The 21284-nt window shown below is 45.0% G+C and overlaps 1 protein-coding gene across 5 annotated transcripts; it reads left to right on the forward strand.

Annotated features, from left to right (window-relative positions):
- Positions 1-11: 11 nt before the first annotated feature.
- On the forward strand, positions 12-15893 carry LOC129849190 (uncharacterized). 5 transcript variants are annotated; one of them, XM_055916150.1, is made up of 14 exons: positions 12-3382; positions 4231-4350; positions 5195-5314; positions 5608-5767; positions 5880-5933; positions 6041-6212; positions 6318-6354; positions 6468-6841; positions 6878-7878; positions 8252-8344; positions 8506-9488; positions 9660-9783; positions 10049-11289; positions 12867-15893. In XM_055916150.1, the coding sequence occupies exons 1-13, from the start codon at positions 3185-3187 to the stop codon at positions 10156-10158; spliced, it is 3546 nt and encodes a 1181-aa protein (XP_055772125.1). In that variant the 5' UTR covers positions 12-3184; the 3' UTR covers positions 10159-11289; positions 12867-15893. The 5 variants fall into 5 exon arrangements, with proteins under 5 accessions (XP_055772125.1, XP_055772121.1, XP_055772122.1 ...); XM_055916146.1 differs by having other exon boundaries at positions 6468-7878; XM_055916147.1 differs by having other exon boundaries at positions 6468-7878; positions 12918-15893.
- The last annotated feature ends 5391 nt before the right edge of the window (positions 15894-21284 follow it).

Genomic DNA, 21284 nt, shown 5'->3' on the forward strand with positions numbered 1-21284 from the left:
TGTATTAGAAGTGCATTCTAGGGGCCTCCCGGGTGGCGCAGTGGTCTAGAGCACTGCATCGCAGTGCTAGCTGCGCCACCAGTCTCTGGGTTCGCGCCCAGGCTCTGTCGCAGCCGGCCGCGACCGGGAGGTCCGTGGGGCGACGCACAATTGGGCTAGCGTCGTCCAGGTTAGGGAGGGTTTGGCCGGTAGGGATATCCTTGTCTCATCGCGCTCCAGCGACTCCTGTGGCGGGCCGGGCGCAGTGCGCGCTAACCAAGGGGGCCAGGTGCACAGTGTTTCCTCCGACACATTGGTGCGGCTGGCTTCCGGGTTGGAGGCGCCTGTGTTAAGAAGCAGTGCGGCTTGGTTGGGTTGTGCTTCGGAGGACGCGTGGCTTTCGACCTTCGTCTCTCCCGAGCCCGTACCGGAGTTGTAGCGATGAGACAAGATAGTAATTACTAGCGATTGGATACGACGAAAATTGGGGAGAAAAGGGGATAAAATGTATTAAAAATATATATATATAAAAAAGTGCATTCTAAGTTGTATGCTAGTAGGTACATTGAACACGTTTTCAATTAACCGTTCATCTTTGAAGTTTCAACTTACTCCCGTCACACCCCCCCCCCCCTTGGTTTGTGCTGTGGTGGAGACCTTTGTGGGCTATACTCGGCCTTGTCTCAGGATTGTAAATTGGTGTTTGAAGATATCCCTCTAGTGGTGCGGGGGCTGTGCTTTGGCAAAGTGGGTGGGGTTATATCCTTCCTGTTTGGCCCTGTCCGGGGGTTTCTTCGGATGGGGCCACAGTGTCTCCTGATCGCTCCTGTCTCAGCCTCCAGTATTTATGCTGCAGTAGTTTGTGTCGGGGGGCTAGGGTCAGTTGGTTATGCCTGGAGTACTTCTCCTGTCTTATCCAGTGTCCTGTGGGAATTTAAGTATGCTCTCTCTAATTCTCTCGTTCTCTCTTTCTTTCTCTCTCTCTGAGAACCTGAGCCCTAGGACCATACGTCAGGACTACCGGGCATGATGACTCCTTGCTGTCCCCAGTCCGCCTGGCCTTGCTGCTATTCCAGTTTCAACTGTTCTGCCTGCGGTTACGGAACCCCTACCTGTCCCAGACCTGCTGTTTTCAACTCTTAATGATCGGCTATGAAAAGCCAACTGAGATTTATTCCTGATTATTATTTGACCATGCTTGTCATTTATGAACATTTTGAAAATCTTGGCTCTCTCTAATTTTCTCCTTCTCTCTTTCTTTCTCTCGGAGGACCTGAGCCCTAGGACCATACGTCGGGACTACCGGCCGTGGTGACTCCTTGCTGTCCCCAGTCCGCCTGGCCTTGCTGCTATTCCAGTTTCAACTATTCTGCCTGCGGTTATGGAACCGCCACCTGTCCCAGACCTGTTGTTTTTCAACTCTTAATGATCGGCTATGAAAAGCCAACTGAAAATTATTCATGATTATTATTTGACCATGCTTGTCACTTATGAACATTTTTGAACATCTTGGCATAGTTCTGTTATAATCTCCACCCGGCACAGCCAGAAGAGGACTGGCCACCCCTCATAGCCTGGTTCCTCTCTAGGTTTCTTCCTAGGTTTTGGCCTTTCTAGGGAGTTTTTCCTAGCCACCGTGCTTCTACACCTGCATTACTAGCTGTTTGGGGTTTTAGGCTGGGTTTCTGTACAGCACTTCGAGATATTAGCTGATGTACGAAGGGCTATATAAAATAAACTTGATTGATTGATTGACTATCACTGCTAGCTAGGTTCACAGGGGCAGTACTCAAGTCCGGAAGCACTGTGCTCGTGTCGTCGTGGCCACTATTGGTTAATTTAAAAGGCAATCTCCCCAAACCGGTCTGAAAACGAACCAAGCCTATTCAAATGCCGATCTTGAAAATGACAGCAAATAAGGCGGGATTTCACCAGCTACCCTTAACTTAATTGTGGGCATCATTTCTTGTTTGACAACACTGTTATGAAAAAAGTACACCGAGATAGCCTTATTCAGCAATAATGTAAACATTTCTGATTGCTGTAAATTATAGCTACGTATGACTAGGTTTCCTAACCCAGGAATGATTTCTGAATTTAGATTCGAATCGATTAGATTAATTTATTAGTCACATACATAGGGTCGCAGATGTAATTGCAGGGTACAGTGAAATTCTTAAGATCTGAACTCCAACAGTGCAGGTCAAAAAGATAAGTGAATGAAACAATATTAATATTAATAATTATATACACCATATATACATATTTATTTACAACATTTACAAACCAACAGCATGCATTCATCCAGTTTGTATAAATTATGATAGAAGTGTGAAATGACTGTAATGAGTATCTTGGACTAATAGGCAGTTGGCTTAAACCATTTATTCATAATTGGCAATATGTGGGCCTGCCTTTATCCAATCAGCTTACCACATCTGTCTTCCCTCGCCAAACCCATCAATGATTTGATTTATTTGACCATAATTTGGTTGGTCCATTTTATTGACACTAAATAGATGTTATTTTAACCGTAGCTGTTAAAAGTCCAACAGTGGGAGTGTGCAGACTGATGATGGCGCGACTTTAATTCCTGACTATTTCAGTTATGGCCAACAGAGGGCAACATTTATCCATAAAATACGATTAAACCTCACTGAACCAAAGTGAATTAGGTTACATTGTAAACTTTATAGAGATTTCGTATGTGATCAGAAACAATGCCTTAATTTCCCAGAGTGGTCGCTCTGTGCTATTGTAGTTGACGTAATCATGTACAATGGCATGATGTAATATATGAGCCTATGACGTAAACGCACTCGAGGGAAGGTTCAGTGCCTACTTCTGGCTCAGTTGAGTTGATGATTTGCAAAGGACAGTCATCCTCATGTTCAAATAAATCACTTTGAGTGGACAAAGACGACATTCTGTGAGTACAGCAAAACGGGCCAAGATTTTGTAATAAAAAATAAAATAAAAGTATTTTAAAATGTATTTGTTTATAAAAAAAAATGTCAGGTCCAATCTGAAGGGTGCCTGAAAACACAATGGATAGAAATCATAAACGGTTGAGAAAAATTCTTCAAAAGGTAAGTCTCATAAGAGATAAAAAAATGTTTTTGTTAATTCTGGGGCTTTCTCTCTTGATATGTAATGAGGCTATCTTATTGGTAGTATAGCGTATATGCTGTAAAAACAGATTGAAATGATTTATAGTTGGAAAAGTGGGCTTAATAATGGAGGGCTCAAGTTAAATGTATTTCCTTATGTTCATAAACCCCAGGCTGGGACCTTCCAAGCTAATGCTGGAGAGCAGGTGCTCCAGACAGACGTCCATTCCGCTGGCCATGATGGACTAAGGCTGCCAGGCCTGGGAGACTGCCCCAAGGACAGCCCCCTAAAGGTAAGAAACAGCTTTTAGTTCTGTTGCAAAACGTCTGGTTGTAACGGACAGATATTGGAAATCCGCTCGAAGGACCAAATTGTTGTATGATTTTGTAATCAATGTTCATAAATTTCAATTATCTTTATAGGTCTGCAACCCAGTGTGTGTAAAGTGTTAGTTTAAATGAAACAGACAGAATTCCCAATTAGTCAAATCCAATTTATTTGAGAGAGCTCTACCGTGCATATACAAAGATGTTCCTTTTATAACATTCTTTTAACCTACGCACATACATACACACTAACATTAGGAGAGCTATCCTATCTACCTCTCTACAATTCTCACCACAGTTGATCACTACCCAACTGACAGTTCCATTCCCCCCAAGATAAGGGAAACCTGGAGGGGTTCTCCCTGTCCTATCTTATCTCCCCAGAGTTATAGCTGGGTCGGTTCAAACATTGGTTAAAGATTCTCTTTGCTTTCTTTCGGCACACACGTACATTCCTCTCTTCCCAAACCTATTTGGACTTATGTTTATCAGCTTTAATTACTCCTTGTCTATGCTACATAACCTCTAACCCCTAATGGTTAAGTTTCCGGGTAGAATTATTTAATCATTTATCTCCAACCTTTATAAATTCCTTTAACAAATCTAGCAATATGACGGGTTTAAAACCAGTTTACAACAAGATAATAACGCCATTAAGACACATGGACCACCTACTAGTTAGAACTATTAATAGTTTTGGAATTCTGATTTTAATTCTGATTGTAATTCTAAGGTTATGATTTATATTTGGAGAAGCGGGCATAATAATGGAGGGCTCAAGTTAAATGTATTTCCTTATGTTCCTGTACCCCAGGCTGGGACCCTCCAAGCTAGTGCTGGAGAGCAGGTGCTCCAGACAGACGTCCATTCCGCTGGCCATGATGGACTAAGGCTGCCAGGCCTGGGAGACTGCCCCAAGGACAGCCCCCTAAAGGTAAGAAACAGCTTTTAGTTCTGTTGCAAAACGTCTGGTTGTAACGGACAGATATTGGAAATCCGCTCGAAGGACCAAATTGTTGTATGATTTTGTAATCAATGTTCATAAATTTCAATTATCTTTATAGGTCTGCAACCCAGTGTGTGTAAAGTTCTAGTTTAAATGAAACAGACAGAATTCCCAATTAGTCAAATCCAATTTATTTGAGAGAGCTCTACCGTGCATATACAAAGATGTTCCTTTTATAACATTCTTTTAACCTACGCACATACATACACACTAACATTAGGAGAGCTATCCTATCTACCTCTCTACAATTCTCACCACAGTTGATCACTACCCAACTGACAGTTCCATTCCCCCCAAGATAAGGGAAACCTGGAGGGGTTCTCCCTGTCCTATCTTATCTCCCCAGAGTTATAGCTGGGTCGGTTCAAACATTGGTTAAAGATTCTCTTTGCTTTCTTTCGGCACACACGTACATTCCTCTCTTCCCAACCTATTTGGACTTATGTTTATCAGCTTTAATTACTCCTTGTCTATGCTACATAACCTCTAACCCCTAATGGTTAAGTTTCCGGGTAGAATTATTTAATCATTTATCTCCAACCTTTGTAAATTCCTTTAACAAATCTAGCAATATGACGGGTTTAAAACCAGTTTACAACAAGATAGTAATGCCATTAAGACACATGGACCACCTACTAGTTAGAACTAATAGTATTGGAATTCTGATTTTAATTCTGATTGTAATTCTAAGGTTATGATTTATATTTGGAGAAGCGGGCATAATAATGGAGGGCTCTGGTTAAATGTATTTCCTTATGTTCCTGTACCCCAGGCTGGGACCCTCCAAGCTAGTGCTGGAGAGCAGGTGCTCCAGACTGACGTCCATTCCGCTGGCCATGATGGACTAAGGCTGCCAGCCCTGGGAGACTGCCCCAAGGACAGCCCTCTAAAGGTAACAAACAGCTTTTAGTTCTGTTGCAAAACGTCTGGTTGTAACAGAGACCAGTTGGTTGTAATCTAGTAATATGACGGGTTGAAAACCAGTTTACAACAAGATAATAACGCTATTAAGACACATGGACCACCTACTAGTTAGAACTAATAGTATTGGAATTCTGATTTTAATTCTGACTCTAATTTACGGTTAACCGTTAAGTTGACATGTCACTTAGTACCACCGTGCCTATGGTGAAATAGGTGGTTTCTATGGTGATATGATTTCCCCACTGTTGTTATTTGTCTCAGAACCTTGAGCCGAAGCCCCAACAAGGCCCCAGGCCCAGCCGAGAGGCTATCAAGGCTAGAAGGGCTAGGGAGGCTAAGTCAGGGGTGGTAAACCTAAGCCGCCAAGTAGTTGGTGTGTTGGCACTGCCTCAAACGCTTCTATCTCAAACAACCAGTAACAGTGAGTATTGATCTCCACTTCCAAAATTCTTTGATTTTTTAATGGAATTCTAAAATGACATACAGTATGGTGGAAGGATCCACTATTATCTACGACTCTCCTCTTTCTGTAGGTGTCCTGCCAGCTATCAAGAAGGGCACTAAAGTTACTAAAATGGAGACAACAGGTGGGTATTGGTGACACAGTGTTTATTCCTGATTATACAACTTCAATAGAATCGTTGCTGTGGTCACTAGCTTGTTCGGTGGTAATTCTGATTGTCTTCTGTTTCAGAAACCCCAGGTCCCCTGACACCTAATGATGGGGAGATAATGATCTCCTTTCCATCTGTTGATGACCTCCTGACCCCAAAGAGTGATGTCACGTCCGAGGCTAAGAGCGATGATGCCTCCTGTCCAATTTCACCTGAGGCGTTCTCTCTAACAAACTTCCTGAAGTCTCACCCGTGAGTCCTGCTGTGAACCTCATTATGTGCAGAAAAAATATAATCTACTGTATATAAACACTAGTTTAAGTTGCCAATGATTCCTGGTGTTTGTTTGTTTTCCAGTCAGAGAAAGCTTATCAGGAAGTTCCTCAAACAAATGGTAAGTCCCCCATTTTTTCTGCTTTTAAGGGTGGAGGGATCATCGGAAACAACTATCTTGTAACATAAAAACTACTAGCTGTCAGATTGTTGTTTTCTGTTTCTCTTTCTAAGAACGTGACAATAGGCGACCTGGACGAAGTCATCGAGTGGGTGGTGTGTGTCTCCAGTGAGGTGTTCCTCCCAGTGATGGCTCTGCACAGGACCTCCAGACCAGAGTCGTCAGACTCATTCCGCTGGGGGTCAGGTGTGCTCCAGATCATCTCTGAAAAGTTCCACCAGCGGAGTTCTGAGCCGAAGGGAAGGCTCCTGGGCGGGCAGCCGCCCACTCCCCCTTCTGAGACCGACAAGGAGCTTCAGGGCATAGCAGATCTGTCTGTGAGTAACATCCTGAAAAGGGCCCAGGAGGACCTCTTCTCTTCTGGTGAGGATGACCTGGAGATCACCCATCCAGGCATCACTCTGACCGAAGAGAAGCTCTCCAGCATCTTCTCAGAGCTGTTCAGGGGCGCATGTGAGAGTGCCCAGGAGGCCGCCGGACGCATCCACCACATGAGGTCTGGAAGAGGCAACAACAGCCGAAATGGGAGACGCCCTGGGTCACCAACAGAGTTGGGAGAACTGGGGTCAGTGAGGAGTCCCAAGGGAAGTGACGTCCATAAAGTCCTTAGCGAGGGGTCCCTCCCTGTCTTTGCCCTGTTTGGGGAGAGGCCAGGGGAAGTTGGGGAGACCAGCAGCCCTGCTGGGGAGATGGACGAGACCCAGACTGCCAGCACTCCCAGCATTCCCCGGTCTGGGCATGGCGGCAGAAGTTGTAGCCAGACCACCATTCCCACCACCGGCCACAGAGAGGCAGGAGTCACAGCCAGTAACATCTTTGATGTTATTGTTCATCTGGCGCACTCCGACACTGACCGGGAACTCCACCAGGAGTTCAGCAGTGAGGATGATGTTTCACTGAATGACATCATGGACATTAAGGCAGTGGAGCCCCTGGGGCAGATCCTGTCCTCATGGAGGCTGGTCAACAGGATCTTCAGGGGGAAGGTCCACTACTTTGGGAAGGAGCTCATCTGCAAGGTGTATCAGATGCTTCTAGACAGCGGTATGGGCAGGAGGCCAATGGCCCGCCAGAGCAGGTCCGAGCCCATCCTGAAAGACCTGGCTGCCAACCGTAGGCTCTCCAATGAATTCTTCACAGACGTGCTGTACATGTTCATCCAACGTGCCATTAAGAATCTGCTGGAGAACTTCTTGGGTCTGCCGACCACCCCACCAGGTAGAGACATTATGTGGAATGACAATTTCAACTGGATGTATAGGGACGGCTGGGGGAACACCCCCACATCCAGCGAGGAGGAGTTGTGGGACAGCGACTCCACCTGGTCAAGTGGGCTTGGGGAGGAGGAGTTGGCAGAGTCCCGTGGGAGGTGGGCCGCTCTGTTGGAGAAGGGCAGACTCCAGACCCTCCAGTCCTCCGGCTCCGGCTCCCTCTCCCTCTCCGATGACAACAAGGAGGCACTAGGTTAGTTATTATGTTGTTTTTACCGTCTTTTGCACCCGCATATTCCCCTTCTTTCTTTTCCCTTATTGTCAGTAATTGTATTTTCATTTTCTCTCTCCTCTTTTTTTCTTATTTTTCTATACAGTGTTTGGAGACATTTTATTTGTGAAGTATTACTTTGAATCAATGTCAAATTCATTCTATAGAAGGCCGGGTTTCTGCAGGTTTTCACTCCACCCTTGATTGATGAATTAAGGTCACTGATTAGTAAGAAACTCCTCTCACCTGGTTGTCTAGGTCTTAATTGAAAGGAAAAAACTAAAACCTGCAGACACTCGGCCCCCCATGGAATGAGTTTGACACCCCTGTATTAAATAAATGTTGATTTGACTAGGGGCCGTCTGCCAGGTCCTGACCTCCAGGGTGGGAGACATCCTGAACAGTACCTGCAACAACGATTACAAGGCCAGGCTCATCATCCAGAAAGGTACACTTATAACCTGTTTTACCCATATGAACAGTAATAACAATGTAATAACCTGTGTAATAACCAGTGTATTACCATTATAGTAAATGTGCCAGATACTGCATAGTGTTATACATGAATGTGGCTTTGAACCATTTCAGAATATGAGTGTGTTTTCTTAGGATTGGATTCCGGTGCCAGGGAAAGGTTCCCTGACTCTCAATGTCCCTCTTCACCCGAAGAGGAGGAGGTAGTAGTGAGTGCCATGACTGTCTCATACCCTAAACCCTCCACCTCAACCCAGGCAGCATGGGCAGCTCCTGCCCAGACTCTGGATGTTTTTCTGCCCAGACCCTGCCTGGATGAAGAAGAGGTAGTGCCCAGCACCTCCATGAAGGACAACTCTGTGACGACCACCCATGCAGCACGGGCAGCTCCTTCCCAGACCCTGGAAGAAGAGGTGGGAGAAGCTGAGGTGTCCGACGTGAGTGACAGCTCCCTGATGCCCACCAAGGCCCTTGAGAAGATTCCCTCCCTCCTACCAGGCAAGAATCTTATTGAAGAGGACATCCTCATTTGCAGCACTCCCTGGGCCACCGTCATAAGCCCCCAGACCCTGAAGTTTATCCTCCACGGCATCATGTGCCGACTGGAGGCCTCAGAGTCCCCCCAGACAAGGAGGGCCAATGACCCCTTCAGGCTGATGAAGGATCTCTTTCTGGAGGTCCGGCATGCCCTTAAGTATGCTGACATCTCTGTCGTCTTTGGCCTGGAGGAGAGCATCCAATTCATTGGGGAGGATGCGGTGAAGGCCATCGTGAAGACTGCAGCTCAAAGATTGTCCCTGCGTTCGGACTCCAACCGGGCTCAACTGCGTGCCGCACGCTCTGGTGGCGAGGGAGCCATCAGGTGCATGGCGGACACCATCACACAAGTCATAGATGACTATTCCGAGGACTGGAGTTCCGACTGCCATTTTGGAGCCAGGAGGAGCCGTGCTAGTGGGAGGTCACACTCCTCAACGTCCTCAAGGAGTGATATCACACTCACCGAGGAGCTCCTGGCCCGGAGGGAAACCCTTGAAGAGGACCTAGAGGAGATGGCTGATGACAGCACTGGTTTGGAGAAGACCATTGTAAGCTCAGCCATCTCTGAGAAGTCCCAGGTAATTAGCTAAATTTCTGAGAGCACCGAGTCCATCAGCTGTGCCCTCTTAACAGACCTCGAGTACATCACCTCCACACATGTGAGACAGACAAGAACCAGTAGATCGTTTAGTTATTTGGGCTGTTTGATTGTGAGGCATCGACTCAAATCTGTTTCTCTCTCTACTAAGGAGAAGGAGAAGCAGAAGGAGAAGGAAGAGGCTATTAAGGAAGAAGTGAGGAAGTCAGGAAAGAAGAAGCGAGGTAATAACAAGGACCAGAAGAAGAACAAGGTGTCTCCTCTTGGCAATGATAGTAAGTCCTCACTTCTTTTCAGTCAACATGTGCATCTGTCTTCAGCACACTATTGTAATGTAAGGACGGGAGACTATGATGAAATTATCAGGGTCTTATTCATTAGCCACTAAAGGGAAGAGAACAGACTAAAACAGGGAGGAACTTTCTTGAACTTGCCAATAACAAATGCTTGTTTTTGTTTTCTGTTTCAAAACATTTTGCTACTGTGTGCCTTAATGAACACGAGCCTGATTTCATGCCCTGTTCTCTGTCACCTATTCAGGTACTATGGCTGCAGATGAGCCGAAGAAAAAACAGGCTCTCTTCCCGCGGATCACAGCTGCCCTGGCAAAACTATTTTGCTTCCCCTGCAAAAAAAGATGCAAAAAGTAACTATGCAGAGACGAGTTTTGGAAACCCTGATGCCACCTCCCCCAACCCACTTTCTAAAAAAACATCAGAGCCATCAAAAGAGGGAGACAACCCCCGCTACTCACAACCCATTTTATTACCCCCCCCCATTTTAACTTAATAAACACAACTTGCAGCTATTTTGATCTTCTTTTTTACTTTTTTTTACAGACCCACCTGCATGCTATAGATTCTTAAGGTCAATTTGCTGTGTACTGTCTACAGTATCATTGTAATGAGTATGTTCACTGTGCCAGTCATTATTTTTATTTGTACCTTTATTTAACTAGGCAAGTCAGTTTAGAACAAATTCTTATTTTCAATGATGACCTAGGAACATTGGGTTAACTGCCTTGTTCAGGGGCAGAACGACAGATTTTTTAGGCTACCTGTCGCTATATAGGTATAGGCTAAATGCCCTAACCTAATTTCAATTTACATAATAAGAGTCACATTTGAATAATTCCCGCATTTTAACTTTCTTGAGAGGGAATACATCTCTAATACACTATGCTCAATACCATACAGTAAGCACACCACTGTATGCCGATGACACCTGCAAGCCCCGCCTCCCCGCAGAATAAAGAATAGACATGAGTGGATAATTGCGGTGTCACTACAAAGGATACCTTAATTAAGCCAATTCATTGGCTTTAGACATGTCAATCAGGTCTGTGTTGTAATCTGATTGGTGTGTGTGTACCACCTCAAGGCAAAAGGTGTAGAAACTCTGAAGCACTCCATTCTGTTTATGATTTCTATTTATGATTGACGCTGCTGTTTAAAGCAATTTTTATGTCTGCCTTATTTGTATTATTACATAGTTGGGGAGGACAGGGGAGAAAGGGTGGACAGCTCCCTGTCTAGTAGTTGTAGCTGGTTATAGGTCTTCATGAGGAAGCGCCGACAGACGGACAGCTGTGCGAGTTCGCATTTTCTAATATAACAGCAGCACGAGCGATGGCTTCGGCGTAGCATTTCGTACTGTATTTTTCATAAAGCGGTGAAGTCGACATTGTGAATGTTTTATTCTGTGCTAGTTTCGTGGTGTCCGTGTGTTGGCATGACATAGCAGCTACGAGCAAGAGCCGATTCGATTATGGGAACATTCAGGTAGGCATTGCTGTTTTATTCATAAATGTATTATTTACTGTTGTTCTTGTTATAATTCCATGTGTCACAGAAACATTTGTTATGCATGTAGATGGATCGAGCGAAGTTTACGTTTATGCTCCAAAACAAAGCACATAGACCCTGTGTATTGTTACATTGAGGAAGCCTTAATCTTCATCAGAGGTTACTCAGCGACAGCGGGGCTGATACTGCTCCATTTCTCTCTTGTCGAATTAATACAGTGGTCTTCATTTGCATATTTCCGGAAAGCGAATAGGCCCCTCAAATGAAAGGGAAGGCAAGCGAAAAAGAAAATAGCCGAAATAGGCTACAACCCCGTTATTTTTCGGTAGGCTACTGTTTTACGCACAGAAATAAGAGGATACATTGTGGCCTCTTCCCCTGCTCGGCCTCAATTTCATATATCGTTTTACAATCGTTGCAATGTTTGAATGGCCTTCTTCTTGTCACATTGCACGGCAAGACATAGGCTTGAGCTGCCATTTGAATTGGTGACAGTTGCTGAAGCATCATCTGCAGCGCGAGAGCCTGTTGTACAGGTAGCAGCCATATGCATCAGCATATTGGCCTGAAATCCGGGCTAAGTGCCATCACACAAACATAAACTGAAACAGGCATAAACCCACGGAATTACATCCTCAGCCAGTTCTTTGTAGCCTATACAACGCAGGTTATTTGTCCTTCAGATGTATGCGTTTTGCTCGTGAAGGCATGCTACAGCCGTTACAATATTGTAGTCAGAAATGGATGTGCCTTGGGTTGGCTTTACTCAAATATAATGAGGGCGAAAGATCTCAAACATTAGCATGAATTGCAGCTAACATTTTATTATGGAAGGGGTATTATGGCTGACAATAAACAAGTGAAGTATTCTGCCCCAGGCGTCTGCATTCAGTCTCTTTTGGGGACTACTATTCAAGGAATAAATGACCTTGCATTTCAGACCAGTTATGGTTAATATTATAAACGGTGGAATAGAACAGACTAGAGACATGCACCACCAAGTGAAAGCGCTGGGTAGATTTCACCAGCACAGGGTGTGTTGAGTGAGAAATCAAGTCATTGCTTTTAGCCTTATCTAGGAAATGCACTCACCATACAGAGTGAAACACACGGGCTCTCAAGAAAACAATTATCTGATCTTCACACATCCCCATGACCTTGTTTTGAAAAGAAATGCTATACCCGTTTACCACACACACACGCAGATGGGGCATTTGAACATTACAGCTCAGTAAAAGTGACAGTTGGCATTCACACACAGCTGTGTAAACCTCACTTCTTTCTCATCATCCCTGCTACTTGCTGTTGCTACAGCAATCCATGCTGAGGTGAACTGTGACTGAATGGTAAGCTAATAGGCCTTTGTGATGTCAAATTAACAGTCTTGTGTTTTACACCGGCTTGGCTGTGGCGTGCTTCTGCTGTACAAACTGCTGATTGCCACAATAAGGGCCGTGGTAGTAGGGGGGAGGGATATCATCTAGCTGTCCTGATGTCTGTGTCTGTCTGGATTGCTGTCAGGTTCTGTATGTCTGTCTCTGCATCTCTGACAGGTTCTATCTGTTCGTCACAATGACTCTCTCACTGTGGTTGGTTGGCTGTAGCGATCAGCAGAGGCCTGCCCTGTGCTAAAGGTTCCACTCCATTATCCTGCTGTGCTGCTGACGCTGAGATACTGGGAGCAACTCCATGACCTGACATACCAAGCCTAAAACTCCAGTATCCTGCCCTACTGCAGCTACTACAAGCTCCCTTCTAGTCTGTTGTTCCTGTCATTTTGGTAGCACTTTACATTACAGCACGGAATCAAGCGGTAATAGAATGGTAACTAGTTAAAGTTACTCACAAAGCAAGCCATTATTTGCCCAGATACAGGATGCTACAGATCAGTATAACTGTATTGTTTCAGAGACATTACATACTAGAGGGGTGATAATACAAAAACAACATGGCAGTGTTTCCCCTAAAATTCTCCAAATGTCTTGGCATGGGGCCCCCATTGATTTTGATATCATGTTTGAGTCACTCAGATACACTATATATACAAAAGTATGTGGACACCACTTCAAATTTGTGGATCGAACATTTCAGCTGACAGATGTATAAAATCGAGCACACAGTCATGCAATCTCCATAGACAAACGTTGGCAGTAGAATGGCCTTACCGTCAAGTTCAGTGACTTTCAACGTGGCACTATCATAGGATGCCACCTTTCCAACAAGTCTGTTTGTCAAATGTCTGCCCTGCTAGAGCTGCCCTGGTCAACTGTAAGTGCTGTTATTGTGAATTGGAAACGGCTAGGAGCAACAACGGCTCAGCCACAAAGTAGTAGGCCACACAAACACACAGAATGGGACCGTTGAGTGTTGAAGCACGTAGTGCATAAAAATAATCTGTCCTCGGTTGCAACACTTACTACCGAGTTCCCAACTGTCTCTGGAAGCAATGTCAGCATAAGAACTGTTCATCCAGAGCTTCGTGAAAGGGGTTTCCATGGCCGAGCAGCCGCGCACAAGCCTAAGATCACCATGCGCAATGCCAAGCATTGGCCGGAGTAGTGTAAAGCTTGCTGCCATTGGACTCTGGAGCAGTGGAAACGCATTCTCTGGAGTGATGAATCACCCTCCACTAGTTGGCAGACCGAAGGACAAATCTGGGTTTGGCGGAAGCCAGGAGTACGCTACCTGCCACAATGCATTGTGCCAACTAAAGTTTGGAGGAGGAATAATGAATGGTCTGGGGCTGTTTTTCATGGTTCGGGATAGGCCCCTTAGTTCCAGTGAAGGGAAATCTTAACGCTACAGCATACAATGACATTCTAGATGATTCTGTGCTTCCAACTTTGTGGCAACAGTTTGGGGAAGGACCTTTCCTGTTTCAACATGACAATGCCCCCGTGCACAAAGGGAGTTCCAAACAGAAATGGTTTGTTGAGGTTGGTGTGGAATAACTGGACTGCCCTGCACAGAGCCCTGACCTTAACCCCATCGAACAGCTTTGGAATGAATTGGAACGCCAACTGCGAGCCAGGCCTAATTGCCCAGCATCATTGCCCAACCTCACTAATGCATTTGTGGCTAAATGGAAGCAAGTCCCCGCAGCAATGTTCCAATATCAAGTGGAAAGCCTTCCCAGAAGAGTGGAGGCTGTTATAGCAGCAAAGTGGGGACCAACTCTATTTTAATGCTCATGATTTTGTAATGAGATGTTTGACAAGCTTTTGGTCATGTAGTGTAGCATAATAACACAACATAAGACGTAGCAAAATGTATAGAATTTCAGGAAACTAGCTTTAAAACTTTAAAATAGAGCTGAATGAACACACAATCAACTGGTGACACAATGTCCCGTGGCTATTGTACTAAAGTGGCATAGGTGTGCCAGTAATAGGTCAGATGGTTTCTGTTTGATGCCGCACTAACTATACTGGCCCCAGATCAGTTTGGATCAGTGCCCCAGAAAAGGGGATCTGGTTGGTTCATCTACTGTGGGAAAGTGAGGCTTAAACCAATCCCACGGACATCCCATGTATCGTTTATGTGTGTATTTTCTGTTAATGCCTAGGCAAATGCAAGGGCACCCTGGGTTATGTTGGTGTACAGTGTTTAATCTGTTTGTAATCTGTTTGAGGATGACGCAGCAGTGCTGGTGATCCTTTTAATCTGTATCTTATTGAATCACCTGATCAGGGTCAGATTGGCCTAGCCCCCCTCTGACAAAACACTCACTACCATTGCAGAATAAATTATTAGTCACATTGCATTGCTTTTGAATTCGTTTGGAGGGAGGATGGTGGAAATGTGTATTTTAAAGCCATGTTCCCCTTGGTATTCATGGAAATGTGATTATCAGGAGGGCGCTTATAGCTAAACTAAGAATTCAGGAAGCAATTCTTGTTCTGAATGTGCTTACGTTTAGGGAACTTGGGTAGTCTGAGGGAGCTTCACTGGATGACATGTCATTCTAATTAGCCCAAATGTGTCTGGTCATCATTCAAGTTTACCGTCAAAGCAACTTATTCATTAGATTCATCTCGATTCTAGATAACATCTGCTGTACCTCCCCTAGTCATGGCCGATATAATGAATGTATATATAATTCACTTTGTCAAGGAAGGTCATGTGGAGACCAGGCTGTCATTGCCATGACGATTTTGGATGACTAGGGGAGGTCAAGCATATTAGAGACAATGGTTAATATGCAGCCATTACAGAATCAGAGGGAATATGTCAACAACAGTGACGTTAGAAGAGCACAGGGTTCATAATACTAACCCTAGACACCAGAGTGGGAGAAGAACTGGGCACTACATAGTGGACTACTTTTGACCAGGGCCCATTCCCAGGTAGCACACTATATAGATCACAGGTTGCCATTTTGGATGCTGCCAGTCGCATGCACTTGGATGTTGTGGCGTTGAGGAACAAGCCACGTGTCAGCGGACAGAAGGGAACAAAGCTATAAATGAGATGTAGCAACAGCGAGGTTAGGGCGTACAGGAGGTAGGACTGGGGGTTTAGCGTGGGGGCTGCCCTTGATGTCAAGCATGGCCTGAGGGGGAGGCACAGGACGTACAAGGAGGGAGAGAGGGGACGGGATGGGTGGATTAGGGGTTCGGGGGGAGAATAGGGGGATAGAGAGGGTTGGTAGTTGGAGGTACAATAGGTCTGTCTGTTGCTGTGGACAGTGGAAGCGAGGATAGGATGCGCTGAGGCGCACACACAATGTGATAATTGTGCACGTGGATAGCGGTTTACATACAAACTCGTGCATAGGCACAACACAGTGCTCACATTGAAGCTGCCCCATTTTTTTGTTGTCCTACCGTTACCCTTAGAGAGATTTAATGCACTGATAGCCAGAGCAGCAATTGTCCCACATATTGCTGTAGTCTAGCATGACTCACAGAGTTTGGATTACAGCCTGGCTTTAATGACATTGCTGTATACCCCCTCTGGTGTACATCCAACTGTAGCTGGACTGGAATGATTCCTGGTGAGATGACACATGGGGATGCCAGTAATTTAGGGGATTTGTTTTCAGAAGGAGACTAGTGTTATATTTTCAGAGATGTTAAGGTTATTTCTTGCATTGGTTTCTTAAAAGGTAACTACAGTTGAAGTCGGAAATTTATATACACCTTAGCCAAATACATTTAAACTCAGTTTTTCACAATTCCTGACATTTAATTCTAGTAAAAATTCCCTGTCTTAGGTCAGTTAGGATCACCACTTTATTTTAAGAATGTGAAATTTCCGAATAATAGTAGAGAGAATTATTTATTTCAGCTTTTATTTCTTTCATCACATTCCTAGTGGGTCAGATGTTTTACATACACTGAATTAGTATTTGGTAGCGTTGCCCTTAAATTGTTTAACTTGGGTCACACAATAAGTTGGGTGAATTTTGGCCCGTTCTTCCTGACAGAGCTGGTGTAACTGAGTCAGATTTGTAGGCCTCCTTGCTCGCATATGCTTTTTCAGTTCTACCCATACATTTTCTAAAGGATTGAGGTCAGGGTTTTGTGATACCTTGACTTTGTTGCCCTTAAGCCATTTTGCCACAACTTTGGAAGTATGCTTGGGGTCATTGTCCATTTGGAAGCCTCATTTGCAACCTAGCTTAAACTTCCTGACTGATGTCTTGAGATGTTGCTCAATATAGCCACATCATTTTCCGTCCTTATGAAGCCATCTATTTTGTGAAGTACACTAGTCCCTCCTGCAGCAAAGCATCCCCACAACATGATGCCGCCACCCCTGCTTCACGGTTGGGATGGTGTTCTTCGGCTTGCAAGCCTCCCATTTTTCCTCCAAACATAACAATGGTCATTATGGCCAAACAGTTCTATTTTTGTTTCATCAGACCAGAGGACATTTCTCCAAAAAGTACGATCTTTGTCCCCATGTGCAGTTGCAAACCATAGTCTGGCTTTTTTATGCAGCTTTGGAGCAGTGGCTTCTTCCTTGCTGAGCGGCCTTTCAGGTTATGTCGATATAGGACTTGTTTTACTGTGGATATAGATACTTTTGTACCGGTTTCCTCCAGCATATTCACAAGGTCCTCTGCTGTTGTTCTGGGATTGATTTGCACTTTTTGCATCAAAGTACGTTCATCTCTAGGAGACAGAATGAGTCTCCTTCCTGAGAGGTATGACGGCTGCGTGGTCCCATGGTGTTTATACTTGCGTACTATTGTTTGTACAGATGAACGTGGTACCTTCAGGCGTTTGGAAATTGCTCCCAAGGATGTACCAGAATTGTGGAGGTCTATATTTTTTTTTCTGGGGTCTTGGCTGATTTCTTTAAATTTTCCCATGATGTCAAGCAAAGAGGCACTGCGTTTGAAGGTAGGCCTTGAAATACATCCACAGGTACACCTCCAATTGACTCAATGATGCCAATTAGCCTATCAGAAGCTTCTAAAGCCATGACTTAATTATCTGGAATTTTCCAAGCTGTTTAAAGGCACAGTCAACTTAGTGTATGTAAACATCTGACCCACTGGAATTGTGATTTAAGTGAAATAATCTGTCTGTCAACAATTGATGGAAAATGACTTGTGTCATGCACAAAGTAGATGTCCTAACCGACTTGCCAAAACTATAGTTTGTTAACATGAAATTTGTGGAGTGGTTGAAAAATTTGTTTTAATGACTCCAACCTAAGTGAATGTAAACTTCCGACTTCAACTGTATATGCATTTCCATCGTCACAGTGAGCAGTCGTGAGAAATATCAAGGGTTAAAGTTCAGTATTTCTAGTGTCATAAGATTAGCTTTGATAAAATTAGGCTACACATGAACAACTTTTCTCTGTTGCTATTGTTACATTGTTTTGGAGGAACTAGCTACATGTCATTTTGAGGGAGTATTGTGATGGTTTCGGGACACCCGTTTTCCTGAGCCGCTGCTCTTCTTCTGATGCAATTGGTCTCATGCTAGTTAATGGCTGTTTTGATTGGCCTCTCCCAGCACATGAATGGTGTCCTTGTCCCTCCATCCCTCTGCAGTTTTTTCCCTTCAAACAATCTTTTTTCTCTTCTTCTTTGGGCAGTTCTTCTGTTTTCCTTGTTGTCGTGCTTCAGTAGACGTGTGTATCAGTGTGACTATGGCTGATATTAAAACAGCTAGGGTGTGTGTGTGTGTGTGTGTGTTGTAGTCATAGAGCTGTTCAGCATTCCGATGATGGCTAGCCCATTCCCCTCATCTCACTTGCAGATGTGCATAAGCCCTACATTCGGGGATTCCATTTGTCAAATGTATGCTGAATTACCCTCGGCTTGGGTTTAGGCCTCTCTCTCCTCTCCCTCTATGTGGATTGGGGCCACCAGCTCGGCTTACCCAGTAATAGCGCTCCCAAACATGATGCAGGCCAGGGCTGTACTTCTGTCCATAGAAACAGAATCACTAGAATGGAAATGCTATGAGGGTGCAGTCAAATTGCCATGACTATGAGGCTGTCAAGGTTTTCTTTTTCATTCTAGTAATTCTATTTCTATGGTGCTGCCTGGCTGCCACAGGCAGGAGTGGAAACACCATAGAACTAGAATGAGTAGAACATGAAACAACCCAGGCCATCGCCATTTGGCTGCACCCAATGGGATTCTCATTCTAGTAATTCCATTTCTATGGTGCAGCTTGGCTGCCACAGACAGGAACTGCTGAGCAGCGTTGCTACCTACATGGTTAAACAAGCTTGATGCCCTCAATCTCACACAAATTATCAATGAACCTACCAGGTACCACCCCAAAGCCGTAAACACGGGCACCCTCATAGATATCATCCTAACCAACTTGCCCTGTAAATACACCTCTGCTGTTTTCAACCAAGATCTCAGCGATCACTGCCTCATTGCCTGCATCTGTAATGGGTCAGCGGTCAAACGACCTCCACTCATCACTGTCAAATGCTCCCTGAAACACTTCAGCGAGCAGGCCTTTCTAATCGACCTGGCCCGGGTATCCTGGAAGGATATTGACCTCATCCAGTCAGTAGAGGATGCCTGGTTATTTTTTTTAAATGCCTTTCTCACCATCTTAAATAAGCATGCCCCATTCAATACATTTAGTACCAGGAACAGATATAGCCCTTGGTTCTCTCCAGACCTGACTGCTCTTAACCAACACAAAAACATCCTATGGCGTTCTGCATTAGTATCGAACAGCCCCCGTGATATGCAACTTTTCAGGGAAGTTGGAAACCAATATACACAGGCAGTTAGAAAAGCCAAGGCTAGCTTTTTCATGCAGAAATTTGCTTCCTGCAACACAAAGTCAAAATAAATCTGGGACACTGTAAAGTCTATGGAGAATAAGAACACCTCCTCCCAGCTGCCCACTGCACTGAGGATAGGAAACTGTCACCACTGATGAATCCACTATAATTGAGAATTTCAGTAAGCATTTTTCTACGGCTGGCCATGCTTTCCACCTGGCTACCCCTACCCCGGTCAACAGCACTGCACCCCCCCACAGCAACTCGCCCAAGCCTTCCCCATTTCTCCTTCTCCCAAATCCAGTCAGATGATGTTCTGAATGAGCAGCAAAATCTGGACCCCTACAAATCAGCCGGGCTAGACAATCTGGACCCTTTCTTTCTAAAACTATCTGCCAGAATTATTGCAACCCCTATTACTAGCCTGTTCAACCTCTCTCTCGTGTCGTCTGAGATTCCCAAAGATTGGAAAGCAGCTGCGGTCATCCCCCTCTTCAAAGGGGGGGACACTCTTGACCCAAACTGCTTCAGACCTATATCTATCCTACCCTGCCTTTCTAAGGTCTTTGAAAGCCAAGTCAACAAACAGATTACCGACCATTTCGAATCCCACCGCACCTTCTCCGCTATGCAATCTGGTTTCAGAGCTGGTCATGGGTGCACGTCAGACACGCTCAAGGTCCTAAACGATATCTTAACCGCCAACGATAAGAAACAATACTGTGCAGCCGTATTCATTGACCTGGCTAAGGCTTTTGACTCTGTCAATCACCACATCCTCATCGGCAGACTCGATAGCCTTGGTTTCTCAAATGATTGCCTCGTCTTGTTCACCAACTACTTCTCTGATAGAGTTCAGTGTGTCAAATCGGAGGGCCTTTTGTCCGGGCCTCTGACAGTCTCTATGGGGGTGCCACAGGGTTCAATTCTTGGGCCGACTCTCTTCTCTGTATACATCAATGATGTCGCTCTTGCTGCTCGTGAGTCTCTGATCCACCTCTACACAGACGACACCATTCTGTATACTTCTGGCCCTTTGGACACTGTGTTAAAAACCCTCCAGACGAGCTTCAATGCCATACAACTCTCCTTCCGTGGCCTCCAACTGCTCTTAAATACAAGTAAAACTAAATGCATGCTATTCAACCGATCGCCACCTGCACCTGCCCGCCCGTCCAGCATCACTACTCTGGATGGTTTTGACTTAGAATATGTGGACAACTACAAATACCTAGGTGTCTGGTTAGACTGTAAACTCTCCTTCCAGACTCACATCAAACATCTCCAATCCAAAGTTAAATCTAGAATTGGCTCCCTATTTCGCAACAAAGCATCCTTCACTCATGCTGCCAAACATACCCTCGTAAAACTGACCATCCTACCGATCCTCGACTTCGGCGATGTCATTTACAAAATTGCCTCCAATACCCTACTCCATAAATTGGATGCAGTCTATCACAGTGCCATCCGTTTTGTCACCAAAACCCCATATACTACCCACCACTGCGACCTGTACGCTCTCGTTGGCTGGCCCTCGCTTCATACTCGTCGCCAAACCCACTGGCTCCAGGTCATCTACAAGACCCTGCTAGGTAAAGTCCCCCTTATCTCAGCACCCACCTCCAGCAGGTATATCTCTCTAGTCACCCCCAAAACCAATTCCTCCTTTGGCTGCCTCACCTTCCAGTTCTCTGCTGCCAATGACTGGAACAAACTACAAAAATCTCTGAAACTGGAAACACTTATCTCCCTCA

This window comes from Salvelinus fontinalis, unplaced genomic scaffold, assembly GCF_029448725.1.
Source record: "Salvelinus fontinalis isolate EN_2023a unplaced genomic scaffold, ASM2944872v1 scaffold_1379, whole genome shotgun sequence".
Classification (NCBI taxonomy): domain Eukaryota; kingdom Metazoa; phylum Chordata; class Actinopteri; order Salmoniformes; family Salmonidae; genus Salvelinus; species Salvelinus fontinalis.